The sequence below is a fragment of the Dunckerocampus dactyliophorus genome, chromosome 19 (genome assembly GCF_027744805.1).
Source record: "Dunckerocampus dactyliophorus isolate RoL2022-P2 chromosome 19, RoL_Ddac_1.1, whole genome shotgun sequence".
Taxonomy (NCBI): Eukaryota; Metazoa; Chordata; class Actinopteri; order Syngnathiformes; family Syngnathidae; genus Dunckerocampus; species Dunckerocampus dactyliophorus.
This window is the reverse complement of record NC_072837.1, coordinates 14,379,202-14,401,253: the sequence shown is the minus strand read 5'-3', so window position 1 is coordinate 14,401,253 and position 22,052 is coordinate 14,379,202. Positions and strand designations below refer to the sequence as shown.

Genomic DNA, 22,052 nt, shown 5'->3' with positions numbered 1-22,052 from the left:
TGCACATATCGCCAGTTCAAAGGCTGTGGACGAACATTTCACGTGTAAGTATGATTGAAATGTAGATTTATCATTGATAATTTAAGGGTTTTGCACTGTCGCTCTCTCAGATATTTTCGATCGTGTAAAATTCCTCTGATTAAATGTATGTCCAGAATTGATACGTTTATATAGCTCTATAATAGCTAAGAGGAAATGTACGTACTTTTTTGTTATATCATGATATATGTATTTTTTTAAGGGACGAAGGTTGCGTTACTTGAAGGAATGGGAGAATCTCAGTGTTTCCATGATGCTCACCAGGCATTGTATGCAGTGCAGTTAGCAAGCCAGTTTGCAAACAATTAACCCGGCATGACCCTTCATTTGGATAAACAACAATTTATTTTTATTTTTTTGCTGCTGAATGACTGACGTAAAAGGATTCATTCATATGATATGTTCTGGAAAATAATATTACTGAACATGCATACTGGTATGTTTGAGACTGCAAACAACGTATTGTCTTATCCAAAGCATATGGTTTTGTTTCAGTGTTTCTGTGTGTGTGTGTGTATGTGTTTATGGTTATTACACATTATGGTTATCACATATTATTCCTATGGTTTTTGCTAAAATATATTTCTATATCAGAAAAGAAGTTATTTCTATTTCATAACACAAACAAAAAAAAATCAGCAAAATGTTAAATGATTTTAAAACTTGTCCAAAGTCACTCTCTTTTATGATTCATATTTTGTACATGTGAGAGCATAGTGAATTGTATGAAAGTAAGAATAAAAAGTAGAGGATCATGACCATGGATTTGAGTGGCAAAAAGGGATGGGATATGCAGTTAAAATTAAAATCTCTTTCTAGAGGAGTAAAACTATGCATTGCTATAGGGGAGTGCTGAGCCAGGGTGCAGAGTAGAATTTTGTCCCAAAGGCAATGAGAATTGGAAGGGGACATTTACATTTAATATAGCCAAAAGATAGAGAATAACGTATCAAATCGTTTTTAAGGGACAAAGGTTGCGTTACTTGAAGGAATGGGAGAATCTCCCCGCTCTTTAATGTAAAATATAGATGTTCTGCGAGCCTCTTCATCTGCTTTGTACACTATGTACGCTGTGCGAATGTAGTCGAGATGTGAGTGATAAGATGGCGTCTCTGTGGCTTCAGCGGCTTGCACGGCGGCGTGCGACGTATGAGATATCCAGATATATAATACAGATCAGTGGTTCATACACTGTAAAAAAAAAAATTGCACACAAAACCCCCGGGTAAAAGCGAGTCAGTTTTAAAGTTAACCGCGTAGAGAAGGAACACTGTATTACGTTGGAATTACTGACACCTAGTGACCAATGTAGAATACTGCATGCACAATTGGCACGTCTTCCGCCTTGTATTTTACTTCATTTAGCTGCTTGATTTAGCCCTTTAATGCTTGATAATGCTTCATTTAGGCAAAAAAAACAAATTTGCATGTTTGAATTAATAGGCCATATCCAAGCACAGAACAGCTTTGTTTATTCATTAACGTTTGAAAAACCATGATATGGCAAGGAATGACTGTATTTCTTCCATCTGCTTCATTATTTGTGCATTTGATGCATCATTCAAACTTTTCCACTCTACACCTTCCAAAGTCACTTTTGAACATTAGAACACCCCTAGTCACCTTTACATGATTTAGACAAGAGAAAATGATAGAAAACCTGTTTACCACCTTCTACACTTCTGTAATTTAGACCTCTAGACATGAAACACCCCTATAGTCAACTTTACACTCCTTGCTGACGTTAGCACTTAGCTAATTGTGAAATAAGGTAAGCTTGCCAATGTCAGCATTTATTGATTGCAGACGACATTCACACATCCAGTGGCATGTTGGCATAATATGTAGAATGATAAAGTAAAAGATACGTTAGCAATGCAGATATTTGTCAAATAATGCAAACATTTAAAGGCACTGTTGGCAACTCTAGGTTACCAAGTATGAGAAATTCACCCACGGCTAGCATGTTAGCAATAGTTTTATATAATATGTCCAGATTTGTCACAATTACCATAAAAATTCTCATGCTAACATTAACAGCTAAGCTTAACCAAACATAGCTAGTGCGCGTGGGTGTTACGTGGGGCATACGTGCTCGACGCAGGAAACGAGCAAGATGTAATACGTGCAACAACTTCCCAAGTTGGTGCCCTAGGCTACAAACATCCAAAATATGATAAAACACAACGTGACCGGACAAGCCGCCATCACGATGTTAAGTACACATGAAAACAAGATAAAATACTGTGTATGATAAGGGACTGTTTGCCTTGTGTTGCGCTAACGTTAGCAGCTAAACTTAACCAAATTGCTATTGTTTGCTGACAAACATAGCTAGTCCGCATGGGTGTTACGTGGGGTGTGGCTTAGGTGCTCAACGCATTAGGGCGCCCTCTAGGCAGCCGCCTAATGGTGGCAAACAGTCCTTTAGGAAAACAATGTAGTACAGTACAATACTCAAAACATGATCAGTAGGTGGCATCAGCCGATACACCAACTGTTCAATCCTAACGCGTGCCACTCAGATATCGATAAAACGCAACGGGACCAGACAAGTCGCCATCACAAGGTTGCACACAACATTACACACAAGAAAACCCACACACAAATATTATGGAATAAACACATCAACTCATGCTAGCATCCATCCCATAGTGATACCGCCCTGGTATTATTGGTAACATCATGGATGGATGCGCTGACCTCTACTTTACATGGGAGCAATGAGGAAGCCGCTGAAAGCGGTATATCCAAACAGTTTAGCAGTTGTCTCGTACTCATGGGCACTATAAGGCGTGACAAACACGGTTTCTCCCTTATCCAGTTCTATGATCCTGCTGCTGGTGCCACTGTGATTGTAATAGTAGGTGTTGTCTATGATCCCCATGATCCACTTCTTCCTCTCATTCCCTTTCTTCCGATACAAGCCTAGATCAATGTACCCATCTTTCTTGTGGTAGGTCAGGGTGAAGAAGTAGAGGCCCTTGCAGGGGGCTGTGAAAACACCTGCAGAGGAAAATCACACACCTATTAGCGCCCCCCCAGTGGTGATGACTTGTTAGGCGACATCCTACCTGTGTCGGAGTTATATGTGTTACCCACGTTGGCGTACACATTGCTGAAGACCACCTTGTCAACCTTCTTTTTGTCGCCCCGTGATGCTGAGAAGCCCACCTTACGTTTGTCTGCAGGATGACACATGAGTTGTCAGGTCATAGGTCAACTACACTCCTATGACCTTTACTCTCTCACTTACCTGCTACCTCATACAGCTGGTCCACACGTTCTTTCAGCTCCTATAGGAGTACATGTTATGGGTAATACTGTAGTACTTCCCGTCCATGTATGTCAACATCCGTATGTGTTCTTACCTTAACGTCCTCAGTGTTTGCTGCTTTTTTGTCCAGCGTGTCCACACGTTCTTTCAGAATCTGTAGGGGTGCATGTTGTGGGTAAATACTGTAACCTCTCATTCAAGTACATAAATAAATGATTCAAGCGTGTTTTACCTGGCTGATGTTTTCTGTGACTGTGTCCAGCGTGTCCACGTGTGCAGTCAGAGCCTGTAGAAATACCATGTTGTGGGTAATACTTGTATTTACATACATGGACGGGCAGTACTACAGTATCTAGGTGTGTTTTACCTGGCTGATGTTTTCTGTGACTGTGTCCAGCTTGTCCACACGTGCAGTTAGAGCCTGTAAAAATACCATTGTGTAATACTGTAGTACTGCCAATTCATGTACATAACAAAGTATCTAGGTGTGTGTTTTACCTGGCTGATGTTTTCTGTGACTGTGTCCAGCGTGTCCACACGTGCGGTCAGAGCCTGTAGAAATACCATGTTGTGGGTAATACTGCAGTACTGCCCGTCCATGTACATAATAAAGTATCTAGGTGTGTTTTACCTGGTTGATGTTTTCTGTGACTGTGTCCAGCGTGTCCACACGTTTTTTCAGAGTCTGTAGGGTGCATGTTGTGGGTTATCCTGTTGTATTTCCCGTCCATGTACGTAAATAAAGTATCTCAGTGTTTTTTTACCTGGCTGATGTTTTCTGTGACTGTGTCCAGCGTGTCCACACGTGCCGTCAGAGCCTGTAGGAATACCATGTTGTGGGTAATACTGTAGTACTGCCCGTCCATGTATGTAAATAAAAGTATCTAGGTGTGTTTTACCTGGCTGATCTTTTCTGTGACTGTGTCCAGCGTGTCCACACGTGCGGTCAGAGTCTGTAGGGTGCATGTTGTGGGTTATCCTGTCGTATTTCTCGTCCATGTACTTAAATAAAGTATCTAGGTGTGTTTTACCTGGTTGATGTTTTCTGTGACTGTGTCCAGCGTGTCCACACGTGCGGTCAGAGCCTGGAGAAATAACATGTTGTGGGTAAATACTGTAGTACTGCCCGTCCATGTACATAATAAAGTATCTAGGTGTGTTTTACCTGGTTGATGTTTTCTGTGACTGTGTCCAGCGTGTCCACACGTTTTTTCAGAGTCTGTAGGGTGCATGTTGTGGGTTATCCTGTTGTATTTCCCGTCCATGTACGTAAATAAAGTATCTCAGTGTTTTTTTACCTGGCTGATGTTTTCTGTGACTGTGTCCAGCGTGTCCACACGTGCCGTCAGAGCCTGTAGGAATACCATGTTGTGGGTAATACTGTAGTACTGCCCGTCCATGTATGTAAATAAAAGTATCTAGGTGTGTTTTACCTGGCTGATCTTTTCTGTGACTGTGTCCAGCGTGTCCACACGTGCGGTCAGAGTCTGTAGGGTGCATGTTGTGGGTTATCCTGTCGTATTTCTCGTCCATGTACTTAAATAAAGTATCTAGGTGTGTTTTACCTGGTTGATGTTTTCTGTGACTGTGTCCAGCGTGTCCACACGTGCGGTCAGAGCCTGGAGAAATAACATGTTGTGGGTAAATACTGTAGTACTGCCCGTCCATGTACATAATAAAGTATCTAGGTGTGTTTTACCTGGTTGATGTTTTCTGTGACTGTGTCCAGCGTGTCCACACGTTTTTTCAGAGTCTGTAGGGTGCATGTTGTGGGTTATCCTGTTGTATTTCCCGTCCATGTACGTAAATAAAGTATCTCAGTGTTTTTTTACCTGGCTGATGTTTTCTGTGACTGTGTCCAGCGTGTCCACACGTGCCGTCAGAGCCTGTAGGAATACCATGTTGTGGGTAATACTGTAGTACTGCCCGTCCATGTATGTAAATAAAAGTATCTAGGTGTGTTTTACCTGGCTGATCTTTTCTGTGACTGTGTCCAGCGTGTCCACACGTGCGGTCAGAGTCTGTAGGGTGCATGTTGTGGGTTATCCTGTCGTATTTCTCGTCCATGTACTTAAATAAAGTATCTAGGTGTGTTTTACCTGGTTGATGTTTTCTGTGACTGTGTCCAGCGTGTCCACACGTGCGGTCAGAGCCTGGAGAAATAACATGTTGTGGGTAAATACTGCAGTACTGCCCGTCCATGTACATAATAAAGTATCTAGGTGTGTTTTACCTGGTTGATGTTTTCTGTGACTGTGTCCAGCGTGTCCACACGTTTTTTCAGAGTCTGTAGGGTGCATGTTGTGGGTTATCCTGTTGTATTTCCCGTCCATGTACGTAAATAAAGTATCTCAGTGTTTTTTTACCTGGCTGATGTTTTCTGTGACTGTGTCCAGCGTGTCCACACGTGCCGTCAGAGCCTGTAGGAATACCATGTTGTGGGTAATACTGTAGTACTGCCCGTCCATGTATGTAAATAAAAGTATCTAGGTGTGTTTTACCTGGCTGATCTTTTCTGTGACTGTGTCCAGCGTGTCCACACGTGCGGTCAGAGTCTGTAGGGTGCATGTTGTGGGTTATCCTGTCGTATTTCTCGTCCATGTACTTAAATAAAGTATCTAGGTTTGTTTTACCTGGCTGATCTTTTCTGTGACTGTGTCCAGCGTGTCCACACGTTTTTTCAGAGTCTGTAGGGTGCATGTTGTGGGTTATCCTGTTGTATTTCCCGTCCATGTACGTAAATAAAGTATCTAGGTTTGTTTTACCTGGTTGATGTTTTCTGTGACTCTGTCCAGCTTGTCCACACGTGCGGTCAGAGCCTGTAGAAATACCATTGGGTAATACTGTATACTGCCCATCCATGTACATAATAAAGTATCTAGGTGTGTTTTACCTGGTTGATGTTTTCTGTGACTGTGTCCAGCGTGTCCACCCGTGTGGTCAGAGCCTGTTGGGGTGCATTTTGTGGGTTATCCTGTCGTATTTCCCGTCCATGTACATAATAAAGTATCTCAGTGTTTTTTTACCTGGCTGATGTTTTCTGTGACTGTGTCCAGCTTGTCCACACGTGTGGTCAGAGCCTGTAGGAATACCATGTTGTGCGTAATACTGTAGGTACTTTCTGTCCGCAAATAAAGTATCCATGTGTGTTTTACCTTTTGTTTTGCTTCTGCAGTGTGCTTGTCCATTTTGTCCAGTATACGTGCCTCCAGAACCTGCCGGATTACATGTTGTGAGTAATACTACGCAAATAAAGTATCCATGTGCGTTTACCTTCAGTTTTGCTTCTTCGATATCCCGCTCCAGCTTATTCAGCTTGTTCAGCTTGTCCATCATGAGTGCTTCCTGAGCCTGGATGCGCTCTTCCAGAACCTGCAAAGTCGTGTGTTATTGTAGTACTCCTTGTCCATGTATGCAAATAAAGTGTCCAGGTGTGTTTTTACCTTAAGTTTTGCTTCTGCAATGTCCATCTTGTCCAGCATGCGTGTTTCGAGAGCCTGTAGGAGTACGTGTATGGAGTAATACTGTAGTACTTGTCTGTGTCTATGAAAATAAAGTAACCATGTGTGTTTTTACCTCAATTTTAATGCTGTTTACTGCTCCTGCAGTGTCCAGCTTGTACACGAGTGCCATCAGACTTTCCGGGAAGATATATGTATACGTTTGAGGGTGGACGTCTGCTTTCTTTGTAGAGTTCACAGTCATTACTACGTCTCTGTCCAGGGTGTCCACACGTGCTGTCAGATCCTGCAGTACATGTTAAAATACTGTAGTACTTCCAGTCCAAAATATGCAAATAAAGCATATTTCTAACTGAACATCTGCGGCTTTTTTTTCCATTTCTGACAGATGAGTGCGCTTTTTTTAAATAAATATGATCGTGTGTATTTACCTGGTTGATGTTTACTGCGACAGTGTCCGGCTTGTCCACATGTGTCAGGGTCTGGAGGAGTACACCTAGTGGGTAATACTGTAGTACTTCCTGTCTATATGTAAATACAGTATCGAGGTGCGGTTTTACCTGGTTGATGTTTGCACCGTCCAGCTTGATCACATGTTCTGGCAGATTCTGCACGACGTTAGCCGGTGCCGAAACCGTGGTGATGAAGATGAGTCCAAAGATGAAAGTGGAGCGGACGTTGCCCGCCAGGAGGAGCAAGGCCTTTTGAGGCTTCTTGCCCGGTATGTCCACCTTCCTCTGCATGTTGCAAGTTCCCCTGCGATGGAGCCTACGGGAGCTTGACAAGACAGTTGATCGCCTCAACTCCAGTAGCTTTTATTCTCGATATATCTACAGTAGCTTGTTCAACATTCGTAACTAGAAAAGCACTCTGAGCCACAATTCCCCCCCCTCATATTGTGTTTTACACCATAAATATCAGTCCTAAATTATGTTTAGATTCCTTGACCATGAAAACATAGTATTGCCAGTTGGATTCACAACTAGAGAAATTTCATGTGAGTGTCTGAGCTGAAATGCTGTAGAAATGGTTGAGTGATGAAATGTAGAATGACTTTAGGAATAGTTTGGAATAGACTTTAGGAATAGTCTAAGGCACACCTGTGCACTAATCATGGTGTCCAATCAGCAGCTTGATATGGCACACTGTGAGGTGGGACGGATTATCTCAGCAAAGGAGAAGTGCTCACTATCACAGATTTAGACAGATTTGTGAACAATATTTGAGAGAAATACGAAATGGTGATATCGTGTATGTGGAAAAAGTTTTAGATCTTTGAGTTAATCTCATAAAAAATGGGAGCAGAAACAAAAGTGTTGCATTTATATTTTTGTTGAGTGTGTATATTAAGTTACACATTGCCTAAAAAAAACCCGCCTGTAGAGGGCGCCAAGTACACCACACAGAGGAAATGAGCGTTGACTGTACACGTGGGGATTTTTTTTCCGCATGGGGATTTTTTTTCCGCTTCGCGGCGCGACGAATTGCGCCCATTGTTGTGTAGTGTTGTGTAGCAGCGCGTTTGTGTTGATGGTGAACGTGCAAGCTAACGGTTGTCACCGTAGATATAGCCGCCGCATCGAGCGCTGAGCCGTACATCAACGTCGCCGCCATATTGGATGTGTTAAGGCTGCGCTGTAAATGAACACAAGTAAATGTACTTACGTTCACAAAGCGCCTTTCGACAAAGAAATTTAACTTAATTCCTCTCGCCTATACATTCACACACGTACTAATATAGTTGGGAAACATTTTAGGCACCAAAAACAATGTATTTCATCTTCTCGAATATTTGGTACCTAACTGTTTCCCAAGTATATTAGTGCGTGTGTGAATGTATAAACGAGAGGACTTAAGTTAAATTTCTTTGTAGAAAGGCGCTTTATGAAAGTAAGTACATTACCTTGTGTTCATTTACAGCGCAGCCTTGACACATCCAGTATGGCGGCGACGTTGACGTACGGCTCAGCGCTCGATGCAGCGTCTATAGTTGTATGCATGTGCAGAACGCGTCTAGGCTATTTTTTGGTAGTCACGTGTTAGGCAAGCCGATTTGGACTACAACGCACGGAAATCTACGTCATCCGTCGACAGCGCGTAAACGTCAGGCAACAAGATTTATACTACGCATGTGCAAATACGTCACACCCCACCCACTCACCAAAAAACGCTAGTAAGTTTGGAGAAATTAAGACACAATCGATCTTTTTTCCTCCTTATATCCATGTCCATGTTTCTTACAGATATCAGACATGGTCAAATCATACAGCTGGATGGAAACCTGAACTCTACGAATAAAGCCCATCAAACGTTCCGTTGCGTGTGGACTCGCTGTGAGCCAAGCTGCGGTTTGGATGAGGTACTGCTGCCAATTTGCATAAATCACAGAACAGTCCCACCTATCCGTTACACAAACAATGTCATATTCATTTTGAGCCATATCCAGCCAACAATATATTTTACAAGCAATATAAGTTACAACTTACTAGTTGGCTTTCACTTCTTTATTTGCTGCTTCCAATGACTTGTGCCAAGTCCACTTCTCCTATAAACTACAACCACAGACTATCAATACCAAACATGTCAAATTCTTCATAGCAAACATGTCATATTGTTATCGAATGTGTCATATTCTTTAAACCAAACATGTCATAGCTGTATTAAACATGTTATCAAGGTAAACTTATTTCATTTATTTAAAGTCATGAAGGACATGTGTTAAGTGGCGTCATTATGATCATAAGCTTTAATTGTCGTCCGAAGCAGCCATGTAAAGTGAGTGGAAATAGCAAGCACAAAACTACGTCAGCATGGAAAAATATCTATAAAAAAAAGCACGGATTGAGAACCTCTAGCAGTTTTGCTATTGTTTTGAAAATGTCTTTCAATGTTTGAATAATATCTTCCTATAAGTTAGTTTTATGTGTATTTGCATTGTTTGCACATGAACTATTGTCACTATTGACACACAGGGAACAGGACCACATATTACAGAACCATCCCGCACAAACACCTTTCACGACAAAGATGGGACACCAACCCACTGCAGTAACCCTGGTCCATGTCCATTAAGAACAAAAACATTGAAGTAATCAATGAACCAGCAAACACAAACAAAGCATGTTGGCAGCCATATTAATAAAAAAAGACAAATACCCCAAATATCCTTCCTTTTTGCCAAAGTTGCTCTAATAGTGATGGAAGTCGGACACCCTGCTTTAGACCGAGCCCTAATTTCATTCTATTCCTCTTTGCTTTAAACTAAGCTCAAACACAGAAAAAGCTAAGGAGAAACTTACAGAGGTGGGAAGCGCCGAGGTGATCCTCCAGAGAGGTGTGCGTGGATGCGAAAATGGCGCCCCTTAATATGGCAACCACTGACTTCATGGTCACATGTCTGCCAGTGCCAGTCTTTGCAACAATGTTTTAGCATCGTTGTCCGGGAATCGAGCCCAACCTGTGTTATCTGTTTAATAAGCAAAGAAAGTTTTTGCAAGTGTGTATTCATTATCGGCAGCCGAATGCCGTCTTATGACCTCCTTTCCCTGAGTCAAGGCCTGCTCGTAGTGGACAGAGAAGTCGACAAAGCAGAGCGCTTTGGATACGCAGACCACAGCCACATGTGAACTTAAGTGGCATCCCGTTCTTAATCCGTCGGCTTTACACTTTTCTTTGGACTGCGCTATTTTGAAAGTAGGGCCCCGTTTTTCACAAAATTAGCACAGAACACCAGCAGAGCTTTTGCAGAAGACTCTTGGTTGAATACGGCCTCTTATTAGTAAAAATGCGCATGTGGAAGCAAAATGGAAAATCAAGCATAAAAATGGCTAAATGAAATAAAATCCAAACACTGTACAGCGGTACCTCGGTTAACGTCCTCCCCAGTTATCGCATGTTTCAATTTTTGCCCACTTGTTTAGTGTCCAAAACACGCCGCCATCTTGGATCACGTGCCCAAGACGAAATGTCGTGATACTTGCACGTGGTCGCGCAATGCACCGTGGCCGCCATTTTTGAGCAACAGCGTTTGCGTATGTCAGATTTGCTGCACTACCGAGAGATACCCGTCGTAACAAACACATGGACCGCACCGAGACAAGGGCGCAAGACCTCCTGATTTTACGGCTTAAAGAGAAGAAGACAGTCGTCATTTCAGACGTATGGCTCAGGTGGCAACCGTCATCGGCTGCGATTTCTGGTTACGATGTCAGCCAAGAAAACAATATCGGGTTACAGTCATCCCTCGTTTATGGTGGTTAATTGGTTCCAGACCAGACGACGATAAGTGAATTTCCATGAAGTAGGAGCCATATTAATAAATGGAATGTTGTCAACGTTAGGGCATAGAAAACTTTCTAAATATGCTTTTTAACATTATTAGAGCCCTCTAGACATGAAGTAACAGCAGTCAGACTAGATAGGCCAGCTCTAGTCTAGTTCATTGTCAAAGACTTGGGACACACACCAGTCAGACTAGATAGGACAGCTCTAGTCTAGTTGATGCTCAAAGACTTGGCGGTTCTACTCCGAGTCTCTCCCGGATGATGGTGCTTCTCACCTTATCTCTAAGGGAGAGCCCAGCCACCCTACGGAGAAAACTCATTTCGGCCGCTTGTGCCCGCGATCTTGTCCTTTCGGTCACAACCCGAAGCTCATGACCATAGGTGAGGGTATATGACTCCCAGCCATATGTAAAAAAATAAAATGAAAACATACTAAGAAGATATAAATATGTAAACAATCTTACTGCACATGAGCAGTAGGATGAGTGTAAAGTGTAGTCCATTGCAAAGCTCAGTTCTTTACTGCACATGGTGGGAAACGGATTGGACAGCTCTTGAATAAAAACTGTTATTGAGTCTGGAGGTTTTATGTTTCTGTACCGTTCCTCAGAAGGAAGCGGAACCAACAGTCCATTTCCTGGGTGGGTGGGGTCGGCGGCGATATGCCCGGCCCGCATATATTGAGTACTTCCCACAATCCCCTGTGCTGTTTTCACCAGCCGGGATAAATTCTTTGCGTCCTGAGCTGCGCAGCTGCCGTACTGCACTACTGCACCAAGACAAGAGATGCTTTCTATTGTGCCCCTGCAGCAGTTTGCCAGGAGCTGAGGGGAGAGACCAGCACGTTTCAGTTTCCTGAGGAAGAAGAGTCTTTGTTGAGCCCTCTTCACCTGGTGAGCTGTATTCAGGGACCAGGTCAGGTCAGGTATGATGTGGACGCTCCATCTTCAGTGCTCTCACTGATGGAGGGAGGTTATTGCCCAAAATCTCACGATACACGGCCCCATTCCTCCTTTCCTTCATACGAATCAGTCATCCCGCCCCCTTTGGAGAAAAGCAGCCCCAAAGCAACATGTTTCCTCCCCCATGCAACACAGTGGGTATGGTGTTCTTGGGACGCAACTCCAAACACGGCGATTGGAGTTTCTACCAAAAAGTTCCATTTGGGTGTCATCTGACCACATGACATTCTCTCAGTCTTCCTCTGGATCAGCCAGACAGTCACTTGCAAACTTCAGACGGGCCTGGCCGTGTGCTGGCTTATGCAAGGGGATTTGCAGGGGTGTCCAAAGTGTGGCCCGGGGGCCATTTGCGGCCCGCGGCTGTGATTTTATCAGCCCGCCCGACAGTCTAAAAATGTAATTTATCAAGGAAACTTAAAAAAAAAAAACAACAGCAGCAAAAATGGGAAAATCAATCAAAAGTCCAAATATTAAGAAAAGAGTTGTAGTTGAAATATTTAAAAAGCTTTTGTTTTTTTAAAGTCAAAAACAACGAATAAAGTTGTAAATTTTGGAAACTTAGTTTGGGGGAAATTTATAACTTGGGAATTAAGTCAAAATATTAGGAGAAGAAAATATACAAGAAGAAAGTTACAATATTTGGAAAATTATACAAAAAAAATCAACAGCAGAAATTTTAGCAGAGTAAAGTCAAAATATTAAGAGAAAAAAATAGTTTTCCAATAAGAAAAAAGTTAAAATTTTATTGGAATAAACGTAAGAGGAAAAATATCATTTTAGTAACAGTGTTGGAATAAAGAATGAATACATTATTGTTTTAAAAGATATAAAGTTATAATTATGAGGAAGAAATTTACAAGAGGAAACTTGAAATGAAATAGTTGGAAAATAAAAAAAACCAGCAGAAATGGAAAAAAAAACATAATCGAATGAAGAACAGAAGTCGCAATTTTACAAGATTGAACTCGTATTATTCTGGAAAAAAGGTTATTTTTAGTAACATTTCACCTATATTACAAAAAATTAAAAATAATATTTAAAAAAAATCATACTGTGTAATTTCCTGGATTTTTTAGTGTACATGTGATAAAAATTGCAGACCTCTCATCTTTTTGAGTGGGAAAGTCTGCACAATCGGTGGCTGCCAAACACATTTTTGCCCCACTGTCTATGATTTATTTATATTTATTCATTATTTATATGACCCTGGGAATAATGGCAAAACATTACAAGAGGATTTATGAAATTTAGAACATTTAAAAATAACAACAGCAAACATTTACAAGGATAAAGCCCAAATATTAGAGAAGGAAGTTGTAATCTGACGAGAATAAAGTTGTCGAGCTGTCCTATCTAGTCTGACTGGTGTGTGTGTACCGCCAAGTCTTTGAGCATGAGCTACACATGAGACGATCAATAGGGATGATTAATGGAGATGATTATTAGAATGATTAATAGGGATGATAACTAGAGAAGGGAAGATGAATAAGGCCAATCAGGAAAGGCTGATGAGTTCCAATGCTGAGGATAAAATCAGAAAGGTGTCCCAGGATATGAAGTGCTCAGTAGAAACGTGTGCTTCCTCAACAGCGTGGTGGGTTTTCTTTATTTCTTTCTTTCGTGCCTTTCCTGAAATACTACTGGAGCACCGATGCTTTTGTGGATCGAGCAAACTGCAAATCTGTGTGGCAGGTTGGCTCAGTGTGGTGGGCGAGCGAAGCGACGGTGGTTGAGGGGAGAGGGGCTGCGTGACAACAGTCAGTTCTAATGAGCAGCGTTTTTGTGGAGTTATATATGTGGCTTCATTTTCCTCGTCGCTCAACCTGTGAGCGCAAGATGAGCCGGTGTACGTGTGTGTGCTCATGGTACCCTTGTTGGGGTTTGGGGGACTGGCCTCCTGGCGTACGGGCGTGTCCAGTGGTCAAAATGCATGCCTGTTGGTCACTCTTTTTTCGAATATTCTCATGAGCGACCGGTCCCAGAGATGGAGTAGTAGCTCGCGACCGACGGGTTGGCAACCCCTGAGCTGTTCATTACACGCCATTCAGCCGTGAGCAGGGGTCGGCAACCTTTACTATCAAAGGAGCCATTCTGGACCCTCTTACGTTCAAGAAAAATAGCCAGGAACCACCAAGGTAGCGAGTTTTAGTTGTCTTTGATTTATACAACACAACACAACACAACAAGCAGAAGTACAGTTTGAGTCCTTCCAGTATTAATTGGTGTAAAATGAAACAGACAAACAAAAGAAAACTAAGTAAACACAAATTTAGAAACGCTTCTTGGCGGGTCTTTTCTTCTTTCAGTAAGATATTATTTTTAGCGGATAATTAGCGGAGAGCTGCGCGAATTATGCTAGATTGACACCACGACACTTTTAAACAGCTGCCCCTCATAGTAGTGAGTTAGACGCATTAGAAACGGGACTATAGGCGCTCATTTGTGATGAATGATGTCTTCTTTTTTGATGCATTCATGGTTAGCTTACCGCGGGGATCGCACGCTCAAGAGGCCACGTGCAGGTAAAGGCGAGGGCCGTCGACCTGCATGTGCCGCATATATTAATTGATTCATTATATTAAGCTCTACGATATAAAATCCATTTTTTTATTCAATAATTGGTCGTGACCAAAAGGAGCCACAACAAGGAGGCGAGTTGTGTATCCCTCAGCTAGAGCTAAAGCAGAGGTGTCCAAAGTGTGGCCTGGGGGCCTTTTGCGGGCTATTCTAAAAATATTTAACAAGAAAACTAAAAAAAAAAAAAATCTTGACAGCAAAAATGGGAAAATCGGGAGTAATTTCACAGGAATAATGTCAAAATATGAAGAGAAAAAAGTTGTAATGTAACAATAAAAAGGCATAAGAGAATAATAAATAATAATAAAATAATGGGAAGAGGGTTTTTTTAACAGTAACATCAGAAACAAAGAATAAAGTTATAATCTTTGGAAAGCGAGGTTGCAGAAAAAGTTTTTAAAAAAAGCACACCACAAGAGTACGTTTGTGGTATGTTTATGGTCTTTACTGAATAATTTGGGCACGTACGCAGTTGGAGCGTGTAGATCAGGGGTGTCAAACTCAATCCCACAGGGGGCCAAAACTCCAAGCCCACAGGATGTCCACCAAATGCAGCCAGAAGTATGGGAGACGAGACCCATGACCCCAAACCCAGGCTTTGGCCGAGCGACCAGTGCTGTCCTTGCAAACTAGCAACACAAACATGAAATCAGGCCTCCACACGACCTTCTGCTTCTCGCTACAAAAGTTCAACTTGATCTCCCTGCGCTACGTTGCTGTTATCATCTAGAACATGTCACACTGGAGTTGGTTTTTGGTGCTGCAGGTGGAATGAATCATTTTTCGTTTTTGTAAAGGGGGTGTAGGTCAAGGATGGGCAAAGTGTAGCGGCCTGTTTTTTGTAGAAACTCACAATTTTATTCATAATATTACAAGAAAAAAGTAGAAAAACACACAACAGCAAAAATGTACAAATCAGCAGGAATTTTTACCAGAATAAAGTCCAAATATTAAGAGAAAGAAGTTGTAATCCAATGAGAAAAAGTTGTACTTTTACGAGAATAACATCATAATATTATGACGGAAAATAGCATAATTTTTGTAGCATAAAGTTATTATTAAATAGGAAAGAAATGATGAGAAACAACAAATAAAGCTGTCATTTTTGGAAAATTAGGTTGCAGAAAGAGTTATGTTACAAGAATAAAGTAAAAAAAAACCTGGGGAGTAAAATCATCAAATTACCAAAATAGAATTTACAAGAAGAAAGTGGGGAAAACAAAAACAAAAACACAACAGCAAAAATGTAAAAAATCAACCGAAATTTTGCCAGAATAAAGTCCAAATATTAAGAGAAAACGGTTGGGGGAAAAAGGGAAAAGAGTGAAGTCGATATTAATAATAATAATAGTTTTTTTTATCTATTTGACAAAGCTGAGATGCACTTTTTTCTTGAAGCATATAAACACGTGTTTGTGCTCGTGTTCCTGATGTTGTGTTGTGTCTGCTGCGCTACTGTCAGACAGTTTATTTTTCTCCATTTCTATTCTTTTTTTAAATTTTATTTTCAAACTAATTCATCTTTGTTCTTGTAAATGTTCTTGTCATCATTATTCCCATAATATTTGGACCTTATTCCTGTAACATTAGCACCGTATCCCCAACCCAATTTTTCTAAAGTTATAGTTTTAGTTTGTGTTGTTTCTTATATTACAACTTTAAAAAAAAAGTTTTTTTTCTTGAATATTTTTATAAGCTCTGCTGCTGTGAGGCTGTGAAAATGATATTATTTTTCCTCCTAATATTACAAGTCTCTTCTCAGAAAATGTGGCCGGTGTTTCTTTTTAGAATAGAAGTTTTTATTTCTTAATATTTTGACTTGAATGTCATAAAATTTCATCATTTTTTTCCAACTCTTTCCACTGTTTTCCTCTCGTAATTACAACTTTATTGCCATAACATTTTGACCTTATTGCTATAATAAAAAATCTTCCCTGACCAAACTACCAGAAATTAGAGATGTTCTTTGTTTTGATTGTTTCTTACGTTCCAACTTTGAAACATTTTTCTTTAATAATTCAACTTTATGCTACTAAAATTCTGTTATTTTTCCCCATAATATGATACGTTTATTCTTGTAAAATGTGGACTGTCGCACGATGGCCTAGTTGTTAGCATGTTGGCCACGCCATCAGGAAATCTGGAAGATCTGGGTTTGTATCTCCGTTTGGACATGTGGAGTTTGTATGTTCTCCCCGTGCATGCGTGGGGTTTCTCCGGGTACTCCGGTTTCCTCCCACATTCCAAAAACACGCATGTTAGGTTCATTGGAGACTCAAAATTGCCCATAGGTATTAATGTGAGTGAGAATGCTTGTTTGTCTATATGTGCCCTGGGTGTACCCCGCCTCTCGCCCGAAGTCAGCTGGGATAGGCTCCAGCATACCTCTGCAACCCTAGTGAGGATAAGCAGCATAGGAAATGGATGGATATTTTGACTTCATTCTTGTAAAATTTCAGCTGATTTTTCCTTTCTGCTGCTACATATGCTTTTTATGTTATTAGAGCCCTCTAGACATGAAATAACACCCCTATAGTCACCTTTACACTCATATTAGCCAATATAGTAGACATTATAAGAGAAAATAAGACATAGAAAACCTGTGTACCACCTTCTAAATACACTTTTTTAACCTTATTAGAATTCTCTAGATATGAAATGACACCCCTATAGCCACCTTTACACTCCTATTACCCAATATAGTAGACATTATAAGAGAAAATAAGACATAGAAAACCTGTATACCACCTTCTTAATACACTTTTTAACATTAGAGCCCTCTAGACATAAAATAACGCCCCTATAGTCAACTTTACACTCATATTACCCAACATAGTGGACATAATAAGAAAAAATAAGACTTTTCCCTCGCTGGAGGGGAAAAGTTGCTTGAAGCCATTTTTGAGTAAACTTTTGAGTATTTTTCATAGATATCAATATAAGTCACAGAATGCAGCTTGTTTTGATAAAAAGTGGGTTGTTTGTCTGTGTTGTTGTTTGTCTGTTGCCATGGTTGAAAAGAGGTATGGTTTGCTGTTTTAGAACCATTCACTTGGGAGTTATTGATCCTGGAAGTTTGAATACGTGAATATGTTTCTAACTTTACCGCAGTTTCTGAAACACTTTTGCATTATCTCGCAAAATAGTTTTGCGTTCTCTTGTAAAAGTTTTGCGAGTTCTCGCAAAAGTTGGTTTTTTTAAAAAAATTTATTTACACATCCTAATTTTTTTGTCTATGTCCCCTTCGGGGCTCCGTAGTATATGCTCACGCGAGTAGTAGAAATAAAATGCAATGTGAAATATTAATAATTAATGTTAACAATAAATGTCACGGGAGTCATTGCGTGAGTGCTGAGCCTGTTAGTCTTCTTATATTACAATATTTTCTGGAGGAACAAACACTCTGACGCATCAATCAACTTCATTAAAACACTTGTTTTGAAGAAGTCGCCACAAAACACGTCACACGTAAAACACTGTCATCTAGTGGTCATAATGAGATACAGCAGTTAATACTTCATTCAACTATAAAATCAAAAACGAAAGTTGGTGCCCCGGTGTTTTTTTTTTTATGGATAAGTGTTAATATGTCAAAGCTGTGCAATCTTGAGCGTTGATGACTGGTAGGGTATAGTTTTATAATAATCGATGTTAACTTGAGCATTCACACGCTGCATGCTGCATTCCAGCGGTCCTCCCTCGCTGTATTATCCGCTACAGTGTTGCTTTTAGCAGTCATAATCTTTTTTGAACTCCTCATAACGCTCCATAATAATTACGTACTCTTTTTTCGTAAAATACACTGGCTGGTATCGCTTCACTTTTCAGCGGAAGTAGAATAATAATATGACGTCAAACGCCCCCTTTCATGCGAACGCGCACTTAGCACAAAGCCGAAAACTGGACTTGACGAAATAAGTTGATAACCACCGTCGCAGGACCAATTTAGTCTGATTGCGGATGTTAGGTTTTGTAGAGTTGCATCTTGAGCACAAAGCCTGGGTTTGTGGAGCTACTTTCGCCATATAACCCATTACTCTTTAATTACTTCTTAATTAATTGTGTAATACTCAGCCAATAAAGCTGATTCTGAAATGCAGTGCTTTTTTTGACCACAGGGAGTCTCTGTCTCCTCATGTCTTTGTTTTCTTATGAATGTCGGTCAGTAAGACAATTGGGCGTGGCCTCGTTGGCCACGACGTCACTGGCTGAGGGTGGTTGTCTCCCATTGGTCACACCCCCTCAGTGCTACCCCCTGATTGGCTGAGCGCTGTTACCAGGTCCTGCTCGGACAAAGGCCGCGAGGAATGCTGAAGTCTGACGTCACAACCGCGCTGTCGTCGACCGGAAGTTGAAAAGAAACGAAAAACATTTAAATAAAAGACTTTACTTAAAAACAGACATTTTCCAAAACTTTATACAATTTAATTAAATAATTTAAGATGATCAAACACAACTTCGAGGTTCTATTACCGTCAGTTTCTCAGAAGGCAAACAGTGTTTCTAAATCACGTTTTATGCTAGAGTTAAGCTAAAAATATCATACGAAAGAAAATGTGTTTTGATGGTACATTTTATTATAACAAGCCATATTCTTCATCACTTACAGACATGTACTTATATTTCAGAATAACATGAGGTATTTTCTTCCTGGTTCCACGAAATCAACAAATAATAAACAGCAAAAATAATGACAATAATAACAATAGTAGGTAGTATCACAGTGAGAATATCAATAAGTCGTTAATAGATGCAGTAAGACAATAAACATTCATATAGATCATGTATGTACATTGCTAACTAGCTAGAATAACACTCAGGCTTTGGCACAAAAATCAAAGATGGAAACATTTACACATTAAGTAAACATGAGCGTACATATACTGGATGTATACATACATGATCTTACAAAAATGTAGTGCAATGTCACGTTTATTGTTTGCTTGTGTCCGTGAATAAATAGCAGCCATCTTGTTGTTGTCCAACAAGTTGCTGTTGTAAAAATCCTGAGCGAGGTGAGAAAACTGCTTGTTGTGTTTTTGTTGTCTACATGACCTCAATGAGCCATCCTACATGCTAACAGTAGCATACAAACTTGATAAACATAGTAGCGTGTTCATTTGTCCTTCGTTAGCTAGCTAACCAAGTAAACAAATCTACTGTTAACATCAGCTGAGACAGTAGAAAAGGGAGTGTGCGATGATGCTAACGTTAGCCCATCTGAGCTAAAAGGTGATAAGTTGACTTTGGAAGTAAACGCTCAAGTTGGAATAAAAAAGAGGCGGGGCTGATTGAAAGCATGTCCAGTGGTTTCATGCCCCGCCCTCTTAGTTTTTTGTGGGAAGGGCGGAACATCGGTTTTGACTTTTGTTGACCTCGGTGGGCCATGAGGACGCCCTCTTGGCGCTGGTGTGTCTGCGCGTGTGTTTGGTCAGGTGGTCGCTGCGCATGAAGCGGCGCTCGCACACACTGCAAACAAACTTCTTCTCGCCCGTGTGCGTCCTACGGTGGCGGGACAGTTCGTCAGAGCGAGCAAACTTCTTGTCGCAGCCTTCCCAGCGACAGCTGAACGGCTTCTCACCTGCGGAAGACAACTGTTAGCTCGCTGCTTGGTTGAAAAACAACTTCCTGACTGCACCCTCAGTCACGCCCCTACCTGTGTGCGTGCGCAGGTGAGCCTTGAGGTGCGAGCTCTTGAAGTATGTCTTCTTGCATCCCGGAAAGTCGCACACGTAGTTCCGTCTGCGAGAGAAATCCAGCGAGGCGGCTCCGCTGCCGCCTGAGGGAACATAGACGGGGGCGGGGGCCAGGGGGAGGAGCTTAGTGTTACCCAGTGTCATGACAGTCTGTGGGCCTGTCAGTGGCTGAGACACGGGCGGCACCACCAACATGACCGCGCCCGGCGGCACGGCCGAGCCCACCAGCAAAGGCTGAGACAGGAGGGACTGGGCGCCACCCGGAACCAGGGCCGAGATCATTCCCGGCTGCCCTCTGAGTGGGAAGACCTGGCACAGGAGCGACGAGGCCGGAGGGGGCGGCGAGGAAGACGCTAAAGTGGGAAGAGGAGGTGGTGCTTGCTTCTCCTGCTTGCTGTCTGGAAGCAGAACGGGACTTTGTGTGGGTGGGGTAGCAGCAGGGGGCGGCGGTCTCTGAGCACTGAGGCTGTCAGCAGTGTGACGGATGACACTGGTCGCCATCGCTCTGCCGGCCACCACCGCCTCATGTGGAAGCGTTGAGGAGTCTTTGGAGGCGTTGAGGGCGGCGCCAGCCTCGGCAAAGCTTGGACTTTGAGGAGGCGTCATGCACTGCAAATACGGATCACATGATCAGTCCTGTTGATTGATGCTAATTAGCTTAACAAGCTCTCACCAGTGAGGACAGCGCCACCAGGTCCTTGGATGAGTCCCCGCCCTCTGAGGGCAGCGCCATTGAGTCACATGAGTCAGAAGTGGGCGTCAGTGGGCGGGGCTCAGGCGACCTCTGACCCCAGAAGCTCATGCTGACGAGCGCCTCGGCTGCCTCCAAGTCCTCGACGCAGGAGGGCTCCACCTGTGGGACAAAAAGCACCTTGTCATCTGCCATCCTGCGTGATGATTGGTTGACACACAATGTCCAGTAATAAGCCCCGCCCCTTGCTTGCCCATCCCATATTTACATTTCCAGGGGGAGTGGCTGTCAACAGGAAGTCGCATTTAAGAGACAAAGACTTTTATCCTTTAAGAATCTAAACTTGAATTTTAAATGAGCTTGTTGGAGTCATTAATGCTAATCAATATTTTCTTTTGGCGTCATTGACTAATAACATTTTGAAGTCTATAAGCTTCCAAAGTCAACATGTTGCATGATGATGATGATGAAGCAACATCAGCACTCGAGGCACCGAGTTCATGTGACCTCAGATAAACTAGCCCGCCGAGCGCGAGACAACAAACGAGGATGTCTGTACCAGAGGCGGACCGGCTCGTTCCATCCAGGAGGAAAGGACTCACCTGGCGAGAAAGGAGCATGGCGGGAAGCCGAGCGTGCCACGAGAGGAGAAGAGACGCGGGACAGCAGCTGAGGTTTCGCGGCAGACTTCAGCTGAGGCGCCAAAAAAACAACACGAAGAAGACAAAAAAAGAGAAAGTGAGCGGCGGCGAGCATGCAGCCAATTGCGCGCAAAGGTGTAGCGAGCCACCGCCAATAGGAGGTGAGGCGGCGCGTCATCGCGACCTGGCCGACACGCGATTGGTTGGGAGGCGGGGTGTTCGGCTGTCGGGGGCGGGGCTAAGGAGTCAGCGGTGTCAGAGTAAACCCGCTGAACCTGGTGAACCCTGCGCGTGCACGACTGAAGGAAACGTGACACGCGCGCAGGCAGCCTGCCTGCACAAAAAAACAACTTATCTTTTATTATTGTAAATACATGACACTGTTACTACTGCCGCTACAGCTGTAATGGAATACAGGTTAGTAT

The 22,052-nt window shown here is 42.2% G+C and overlaps 2 protein-coding genes across 3 annotated transcripts; both read right to left on the bottom strand.

The window, feature by feature from the left end:
- Window positions 1-1,488: 1,488 nt before the first annotated feature.
- On the bottom strand, window positions 1,489-10,106 carry LOC129172717 (cingulin-like). Its single transcript, XM_054762732.1, has 33 exons — window positions 10,077-10,106; window positions 7,338-7,545; window positions 7,209-7,259; window positions 6,893-7,063; window positions 6,760-6,813; window positions 6,590-6,688; window positions 6,472-6,531; window positions 6,343-6,396; window positions 6,210-6,263; window positions 6,082-6,135; window positions 5,950-6,003; window positions 5,818-5,871; window positions 5,683-5,736; window positions 5,550-5,603; window positions 5,416-5,469; window positions 5,284-5,337; window positions 5,149-5,202; window positions 5,016-5,069; window positions 4,882-4,935; window positions 4,750-4,803; window positions 4,615-4,668; window positions 4,482-4,535; window positions 4,348-4,401; window positions 4,216-4,269; window positions 4,081-4,134; window positions 3,948-4,001; window positions 3,815-3,868; window positions 3,684-3,737; window positions 3,549-3,602; window positions 3,411-3,470; window positions 3,296-3,335; window positions 3,114-3,224; window positions 1,489-3,045 (listed from the first exon to the last, which is right to left on the bottom strand). Exons 2-33 carry the CDS (start codon window positions 7,518-7,520, stop codon window positions 2,750-2,752), a joined length of 2,313 nt encoding a protein of 770 aa, XP_054618707.1. The 5' UTR covers window positions 7,521-7,545; window positions 10,077-10,106; the 3' UTR covers window positions 1,489-2,749.
- A 9,066-nt stretch (window positions 10,107-19,172) lies between these two features.
- Window positions 19,173-21,720, bottom strand: klf11a (Kruppel-like factor 11a). Of its 2 annotated transcripts, XM_054762514.1 has the most exons (4): window positions 21,589-21,720; window positions 20,969-21,148; window positions 20,256-20,904; window positions 19,173-20,180 (listed from the first exon to the last, which is right to left on the bottom strand). In XM_054762514.1, the coding sequence occupies exons 1-4, from the start codon at window positions 21,604-21,606 to the stop codon at window positions 19,927-19,929; spliced, it is 1,101 nt and encodes a 366-aa protein (XP_054618489.1). In that variant the 5' UTR covers window positions 21,607-21,720; the 3' UTR covers window positions 19,173-19,926. The 2 variants fall into 2 exon arrangements, with proteins under 2 accessions (XP_054618489.1, XP_054618488.1); XM_054762513.1 differs by lacking the exon at window positions 21,589-21,720 and having other exon boundaries at window positions 20,969-21,555.
- Window positions 21,721-22,052: the final 332 nt, after the last annotated feature.

What these genes read in the sequence shown, in the direction of transcription:
- LOC129172717 (XM_054762732.1), bottom strand. Translation starts at nt 7,520, where the DNA reads ATGCAGAGGAAGGTGGACATACCGGGCAAGAAGCCTCAAAAGGCCTTG. An exon ending in TCACAGAAAACATCAACCAG is followed by an intron (nt 4,270 to 4,347) that starts GTAAAACACACC and finishes TGCACCCTACAG; the next exon opens with ACTCTGACCGCACGTGTGGA. An exon ending in CCAGCTGTATGAGGTAGCAG is followed by an intron (nt 3,225 to 3,295) that starts GTAAGTGAGAGA and finishes GTCATCCTGCAG; the next exon opens with ACAAACGTAAGGTGGGCTTC.
- klf11a (XM_054762513.1), bottom strand. Translation starts at nt 21,181, where the DNA reads ATGGCAGATGACAAGGTGCTTTTTGTCCCACAGGTGGAGCCCTCCTGC. An exon ending in TGGTGGCGCTGTCCTCACTG is followed by an intron (nt 20,905 to 20,968) that starts GTGAGAGCTTGT and finishes CCGTATTTGCAG; the next exon opens with TGCATGACGCCTCCTCAAAG. An exon ending in TCACCTGCGCACGCACACAG is followed by an intron (nt 20,181 to 20,255) that starts GTAGGGGCGTGA and finishes TGTCTTCCGCAG; the next exon opens with GTGAGAAGCCGTTCAGCTGT.